The sequence below is a fragment of the Ceratina calcarata genome, unplaced genomic scaffold (genome assembly GCF_001652005.2).
Source record: "Ceratina calcarata isolate Rehan_Ccalc_2016 unplaced genomic scaffold, ASM165200v1 scaffold449.2, whole genome shotgun sequence".
NCBI classification, from domain to species: domain Eukaryota; kingdom Metazoa; phylum Arthropoda; class Insecta; order Hymenoptera; family Apidae; genus Ceratina; species Ceratina calcarata.
The window spans coordinates 1,017,653-1,024,475 of record NW_017168819.1 but is presented as its reverse complement, the minus strand read 5'-3'; the positions used below and the strand labels follow the sequence as shown (position 1 = coordinate 1,024,475).

At 33.5% G+C, this 6,823-nt stretch overlaps 3 protein-coding genes across 7 annotated transcripts in view; 2 read left to right on the top strand and 1 right to left on the bottom strand.

The window, feature by feature from the left end:
- The window catches only part of LOC108627216 (acyl-CoA:lysophosphatidylglycerol acyltransferase 1), a 6,309-nt gene extending 4,977 nt beyond the window's left edge, over positions 1-1,332 (bottom strand). Inside the window, exons 1-2 of one of the 2 annotated variants that reach the window (XM_026815429.1) lie at positions 470-1,332; positions 285-389 (exon numbers count right to left, since the gene is read on the bottom strand). The gene's annotated coding sequence lies outside the window, so the exon portion shown is untranslated. Of the gene's footprint in view, positions 1-284 lie in introns of both variants that reach the window. The other variant, XM_018028329.2, reaches the window with a different exon arrangement.
- Positions 1,333-1,435: 103 nt separating this feature from the next.
- On the top strand, positions 1,436-4,342 carry LOC108627215 (fumarate hydratase, mitochondrial). 3 transcript variants are annotated; one of them, XM_018028325.2, is made up of 7 exons: positions 1,436-1,561; positions 2,371-2,505; positions 2,582-2,782; positions 2,853-3,135; positions 3,211-3,473; positions 3,547-3,936; positions 4,008-4,342. In XM_018028325.2, exons 1-7 carry the CDS (start codon positions 1,436-1,438, stop codon positions 4,134-4,136), a joined length of 1,527 nt encoding a protein of 508 aa, XP_017883814.1. In that variant the 3' UTR covers positions 4,137-4,342. The 3 variants fall into 3 exon arrangements, with proteins under 3 accessions (XP_017883814.1, XP_017883816.1, XP_017883815.1); XM_018028327.2 differs by lacking the exon at positions 1,436-1,561 and adding an exon at positions 1,647-1,959 and having other exon boundaries at positions 4,008-4,136; XM_018028326.2 differs by lacking the exon at positions 1,436-1,561 and adding an exon at positions 2,148-2,297 and having other exon boundaries at positions 4,008-4,136.
- A 72-nt stretch (positions 4,343-4,414) lies between these two features.
- On the top strand, positions 4,415-6,092 carry arg (arginase). 2 transcript variants are annotated; one of them, XM_018028389.2, is made up of 7 exons: positions 4,415-4,607; positions 4,674-4,746; positions 4,818-5,023; positions 5,104-5,267; positions 5,333-5,448; positions 5,515-5,637; positions 5,710-6,092. In XM_018028389.2, the coding sequence occupies exons 1-7, from the start codon at positions 4,509-4,511 to the stop codon at positions 5,943-5,945; spliced, it is 1,017 nt and encodes a 338-aa protein (XP_017883878.1). In that variant the 5' UTR covers positions 4,415-4,508; the 3' UTR covers positions 5,946-6,092. The 2 variants fall into 2 exon arrangements, with proteins under 2 accessions (XP_017883878.1, XP_026671229.1); XM_026815428.1 differs by having other exon boundaries at positions 5,689-6,092.
- The last annotated feature ends 731 nt before the right edge of the window (positions 6,093-6,823 follow it).

Genomic DNA, 6,823 nt, shown 5'->3' with positions numbered 1-6,823 from the left:
CATGTACTGCAAGTGTCAAGAAATAAAACTGATCATGATAAAAAATTGTAACGATTTCAAATAAATATTTGTTAGTATGCTAGGAAGGAATGCGAAACCCGGCACTCGTTCCAGTTTAGGTTAAAAAAGTAGACAAAATACCCTTGCAAACTTTGAAAATGAGAAGTATAATAACATGAGAAGTATAATATTGTAAATAAAATTGTACGTAATCGCAAGGAGGCATTCTTCTTTCATCGCAATATAACGTAATCCGTTCGACAGTGAATAAAAGTTTCGCTTACCTCATAAAAGTAGAGGACGAAGAAAAGTCAGTCATTTTCGAAAGACACCACTTGTAACACGAACTCGAACAAATTTCATCCACGTTTTTTTGGGCATAGCATTCCCTTGTGCACAAATATTATGTAATAAGGATCATTAAATCAGATGACACATAAAATCCGCGTACTGTTTACATGAGACTTACAATTTTTAATAAAACAAAAGGATTATAAGATTTAATAATCGTGGCCGCGCAGTTTAATTGTCAAATGACTGTCCACGACTCTGTCAATTTGTTCCGAGCAACGAAAGATTTAATAAGATAAAAAAATGTTACAGAAACTTGGCCACGTTAACAATCCATTTTTAAATTACGTTCTCCGTATATTACACCGTAGTTTCATTATCGTTTACTAACGCAATATCACTACCAGAGACCACGTATACCTAACATTATATATAATGGCGGCGAAAGTTTATTAGACCCATGGACCTGTGAGTCCATGATTAGTCCATCACCTCCATGATTAGACCGACGAAAATACAACGATAATTTCATCGGCAATTAATTCGCGCCTATGGTCAACATTGTATTCAACCTCCGGAGTAGTAGAACCATTCAAAAAAGAAATAATTCAATGTTAATGTTTATAATATGCATGTGAAAATGCATGCTTTTTTAGAATACATCAGCTCTCCAATCAAAATTGGGATATCAACATATATAAACTTCATCGTTAGTTTTTGTTCATGCGTGTCATATTGTACGTACATACACTGTTTTGTTAATAAAACTTATTTATTAAGATATTCCGCACATGAAATATTACACATTTTGGTAACGACCGAGAGAACTCGTTACAGTGCGAGATGGATTACACTTTTCTTTGAGTAATGATAAAGCACAAATTATAATTACAAATGAATGAAAATTGCGTATCAATAAACTAGTATTGTCCGTTCGCGCGTGTAGTGTCGCTGTTCCTGTTTGAAACTGCAATAAAATTCGCGTTTCCACTTTGATTCACACAGAATCTATCTGACTACAGCATATTTTGTGCCTAGTATTCATCTATCTACTGCCCTTCTTGAATAATCGGTTCTTCTCTTCGTTTAACTCCTTTAGAATTCTAAATAATTGTAAAAGAAATAAACATTTAAATTCGCCGAAATGACGTTAAATCTGTTGAGATGTTCGCTGATTAATCATGGACTACTGGAATTAAAGAAATCATCAGCGTTCTTAACATTAAGGCTGTCATTAAATACATCAGTGGCTTCTAAAAGCCCGAAGAAGGTACAATTGCTGTGGTATAAAAGTACAAAATTATGAATTAAAAAACGAAAAACAGTTTTAACAACAACGACGTCTCGGACTCTAACTAATCCACATTTCCTTTACTGTTTTACTCATTTTTACACGTCCTCAATTTTTGAATTGGATCGCACAATCTTTTTACATAATCATTGAATAACTCGTTCTTAAAATAGTTTTTTAGAAATGATCGTGAAAAAGATATTACCTTCCTACAAATAATTTTACCGGTGTGTTATTAAAATGTCACCTTGTTCTTTGTAACGTAACAGTTGAAGACGTGTTTGTCACCTAATCAGTTTAATTCCACGTAAAACGGAACGTATTTTCCATTCTCCGAAGGAAATATCGTCGTAAATATAATTGTGCACAAAAATATGGTAAAGTATGGACGAATTAGCTCTTTTTACGTATAAAAATTGCTAATGGATAAATTTTGTAATATAAAATCTTTTTACATGAAGAAAGATAATGGCATCTACATCCTTATGTTACATACTTATTCATACAATTTCGTGTGCTGTTTGAAGTATTATAAAAACATAAAAGCCTATACAAATATATATAACCACTACACATTAATGCATGCATGTTATCACAACTGGTTTCATCTGATTGACCTTCAATTTCCCCTGCTCTAACTATTGTAAATTGTAACACTCATCCCAAAGCTACATTCATTCAGACCGATTATAGAATTTATTTCTCTCATACAATGGTATAATCAAACATTTTTATATACTAAGTTTTAGTTCTGTCATTTTAATGATGTTTCAATGTCTTACTTTCAGGAGGGCCAAGGTGAATTTCGAACTGAAAGGGACACTTTTGGTGAGCTGAAGGTCCCTGCTGACAAATACTATGGAGCACAAACTATGCGTTCAATGTTAAATTTTCCAATAGGAGATAGTTTTGAACGTATGCCTGTAAGAAAGTCTAATACTTGAAGAAATAAGCTTTCTAGTCATGTATGGAATTTATATATCTCTTATATTCTTTCAGTACGGTGTCATTGTTGCAATGGGTATATTGAAGAAAGCTGCAGCGCTAGTAAATAAAGAATTGGGGATGGATGCAAAAATAGCAGATGCTATTAGTAAAGCTGCAGATGATGTCATATCTGGGAAACTTTATAATGATCACTTCCCACTAGTAATTTGGCAAACAGGTTCTGGTACACAGAGTAATATGAACACTAATGAGGTACTTGTTAAAAAGTAATTATGTCATTTATTTGCATAGTACATTCAACTGAATTGTCAGTATCATTTAGGTGATCTCAAATCGTGCAATTGAATTACTTGGAGGCAAGCTTGGATCTAAGGATCCTGTTCACCCGAACGATCATGTTAATAAATCTCAAAGTAGCAATGATACGTTTCCAACTGCTATGCACATAGCAGTTGCTCTGGAAATCAATAAAGTATTGATTCCTGGATTACAAAAGTTACATGACGCATTGGATGAAAAAGCCAATGCATGGAAGGATATTATAAAAATTGGTCGAACTCATACTCAAGATGCTGTTCCATTAACATTAGGACAAGAATTTTCAGGTTGGTATTGAAATGCTTTTACAATATGTATAATTATAGTTACGTGCTACTTCCTTCAATAAATAATTTCAACAGGTTATGCGCAACAGGTTTGCAATGGTATTAATAGGGTAAAGGATACTCTTCCAAGATTATATCAGTTAGCACTCGGTGGTACTGCAGTAGGCACAGGTCTAAATGCGCCAAAGGGTTTTGCAGAGAAGTCAGCTGCGAAGATCGCAGAACTCACTGGCTTACCATTCGTAACTGCCCCTAATAAGTTTGAAGCTTTAGCCAGTAAGGATACTATGGTAGAAGTACATGGTGCTCTTAATACAGTAGCAGTTTCACTTATGAAGGTATTTAGAAGACACGTAATTCAAGTTTGATTCGCATCGAATTATCACTATACTGTATGTACCTTTCAATTAGATAGCGAATGATATTCGATTTTTGGGGAGCGGACCACGTTGTGGTTTAGGAGAATTGGCCCTTCCTGAAAATGAGCCAGGAAGTTCCATTATGCCTGGTAAAGTTAATCCCACGCAATGCGAAGCTTTGACTATGGTTTGTTGTCAAGTAATGGGAAATCAAGTCGCCGTGTCTATCGGTGGAAGTAATGGCCATTTCGAGCTTAATGTATTCAAACCCATGATAGTTGCGAATACCTTAAGATCTGCAAGATTGTTGGGTGACGCCGCCGCTACGTTTACGAAAAATTGCGTTGTCGGTATTAAACCGAACAAAGACCGAATTGCAAAACTTCTGAACGAGAGTTTGATGCTTGTTACCGCACTAAACCCGCATATTGGTTACGATAAGGTATAGTCTTTCATGCGTTTAAAGAAATTTGTTATTATAAATTTTAACAATTCAATAACATATTTTTTCAGGCTGCTGCAATTGCGAAACAAGCTCATAAAGAAAACTTGACGTTAAAAGAATCAGCATTAAAGAATGGTGTAACTGAAGAACAATTTGCTGAATGGGTTAAACCAGAAAAAATGGTTGGTCCTAAATAAGTTTGAAAAATCATAACGATTATCAAACTTAAAATCATTTTATATTGATAGTTCATTAGTATATTCCGTAATTTAATGTTTATACTACTAGTGATATTAAATTTAATAATTTTAATACACAATACTTTATCAGTACTTGTTAATTATATAAAATAATTTATATAAAAGTTTATATCAATAAACGTAAGACATTGTAAAAAAACTTACTAAATTCTGTAATTTTTTCAAGTGCACTTTCAATTTCAAGATGAATACATTTATGTATTACAAATCCCATATGTTATCTGTATTACAACAGCTTGAGGGCATAGGTCAGCATATATATCAGTGCCACATTATGCTAAAATTTCGAGTAAAAACGTCAGATACGAAATGAACACATTACACAGAATACAAAGTGCTATTATCCGGTTCGGGAATCGCAATTATGGCAAAGTTGGAATAATCGGAGTGCCTTTTGAAAAGGGACAGGTATAGTTATCTTGTACAAAATAATATCTATACTCTGTCTAAACCAATTGATAATATTATATACAGCGAAAAAAAGGAGTAGCACATGGCCCACAAGTAATTAGAGCAGCTAGATTAGTACAAGAATTAGAATTATTGGGTAACTTTATTTCCTGTTTCTCCAACTTATTTCTAAAATATCTTTAAACTAAATAATTCAAATTAAACAAGGCTTGGATGTGAAAGATTATGGTGACATTTCATACGAAGTAAAACATGTAGATGGAGTAAATAATATGAGCTATTTGGGCGATTTTGCTGGTTGCACCAGTTGCCTGTCTGAACAAGTTCAGAAAGTTTTAAAAGAAGGTAGAAGAGTATTGACCATTGGTGGTGATCACAGCTTAGGGGTTGGATCTATAGATGGTCATGTCAAGGTATACACAAGATATAATTCTATCGTTTACTTGTATCTACGTTTAATTAAAAACTTGTGTTCGGTGCGATACTGTTAAAGGAAAAAAAGGATGTGGCAGTTATATGGGTTGACGCACATGCAGATCTGAATACGAATAAAACTAGTGAGAGTGGAAATGTTCATGGGATGCCTGTGGCATTATTAACTTCTGAATTAGCTGACTACTGGCCACATCTTCCAGGAATGGACTGGCAACAACCAATGTAACTTATTGCTTTAAGCATAGAATCTCCAAAACATGATAGATTAATGTTTAAATTATTTATAGGCTGTCTATAAGAAATGTAGCTTATATTGGATTAAGATCTATAGATCGATACGAAAGATTAGTAATTGAAAAGTTTGGTATTACTGCCTTTGGCATGGAAGATGTTGAAAGATATGGTAATATCCTATACCGTAAATGAACATCCAAAACTAATAATCTAATTCTAATGAAGATCTCTTTAGGTATTCATGACGTCGTTTACATGGCACTCAGTAAAATAGATCCAGACGAGTCTAAATCATTACATGTTAGTTTTGATATTGATTCTCTGGATCCATTGGAAGCACCTTGTACAGGGACGCCAGGTAAACGAAATGAATTTATTTCAATTAAACTTTATTTCATTTCTTTCAAAGTCTTAACGAATTTTATTTCAGTACGTGGTGGACTATCACTTCGAGAAGCTGTCCATCTAATGGAAATAGTGTGTAGGAGTAACAGATTGAATGCATTAGATTTTGTAGAATTGAATCCTCATATTGGTAGTCAACATGATGTACAATTAACTGTTGAGGCTGCCATACACATAATTCAAGCTGGGTTCGGTTATAGCAGAAGAGGTCTTAAAGTTCCAAAGGGTATTACTGATATGCCTTTACAGACATTTAGATAAAACTTTTATTCAAACTATCGTAGCACAATTAAGTCACTATGTCAGGTCTCTTTTTAAGTCTGTACAGTATGATACTTTTGTAAACTTTCAAACAATACCACAGTAATATAACAGAGAAACAAAATAAAACAATATATTTCATTATTATGTACTGTATTCATTGAACTTCATGGATCACGTAAACCTTGTCAGGAAGATCATTAAACCTTATTTGCAGCTTTCTTATTTCAGTCTTTAGATCTGGCAGAACACTATATTCACAATATAATTTCCCGTTTGTATTAGCGCCTTTCACGTTAATACTAAATTTTTTAATAGATTCATTATTGGTATCAAAGTCTATTCTTCCTTCTTTTATTGGTTCACCTAAATATTTAACAGCTCTTTCGTGATTATAAAATATATCCAGCGCTTTTTTATAAGTTGTAGTTCGTCGAATCCTTGTTTCAATGCTATATCGAGTAACGAGACCAGTAATTCCAACCGCGAAACCTCCAATAATAGCGATTTTTCCTAAACCACTGAACGATACCATCTGTATGTAAAATAAAGAGGAATGGTTTTTATTACTGATTTCATTTATCATCTTCAAATTCTTTGCTAACTTTTTGTTTTACTTCTTATTGTACGAACACTTCAGGTTAGATTTTACACGAAGAAACAACGAATGAAGTATTTAATTAAAACCACTGAACTCGTTTCATTACATATATTAGATACGTACCTTTCTTTTCACGTTTTAATTATTGATTTTATCAGTTCATGGGAAAATAATTTGCTATATTTATACTCGTTCGGTGTAACCGTAGTGCACAAAGCAACCTCTTCGCTTTATAGCGGCCTGCCATTTTTCAACATGCCTCTACTTTCATTATTGA

What these genes read in the sequence shown, in the direction of transcription:
- LOC108627215 (XM_018028325.2), top strand. Translation starts at nt 1,436, where the DNA reads ATGACGTTAAATCTGTTGAGATGTTCGCTGATTAATCATGGACTACTG. An exon ending in CTTCTAAAAGCCCGAAGAAG is followed by an intron (nt 1,562 to 2,370) that starts GTACAATTGCTG and finishes TCTTACTTTCAG; the next exon opens with GAGGGCCAAGGTGAATTTCG. An exon ending in TAGCAGTTTCACTTATGAAG is followed by an intron (nt 3,474 to 3,546) that starts GTATTTAGAAGA and finishes CCTTTCAATTAG; the next exon opens with ATAGCGAATGATATTCGATT.
- arg (XM_026815428.1), top strand. Translation starts at nt 4,509, where the DNA reads ATGAACACATTACACAGAATACAAAGTGCTATTATCCGGTTCGGGAAT. An exon ending in ACAAGAATTAGAATTATTGG is followed by an intron (nt 4,747 to 4,817) that starts GTAACTTTATTT and finishes AAATTAAACAAG; the next exon opens with GCTTGGATGTGAAAGATTAT. An exon ending in CTATAGATGGTCATGTCAAG is followed by an intron (nt 5,024 to 5,103) that starts GTATACACAAGA and finishes ATACTGTTAAAG; the next exon opens with GAAAAAAAGGATGTGGCAGT.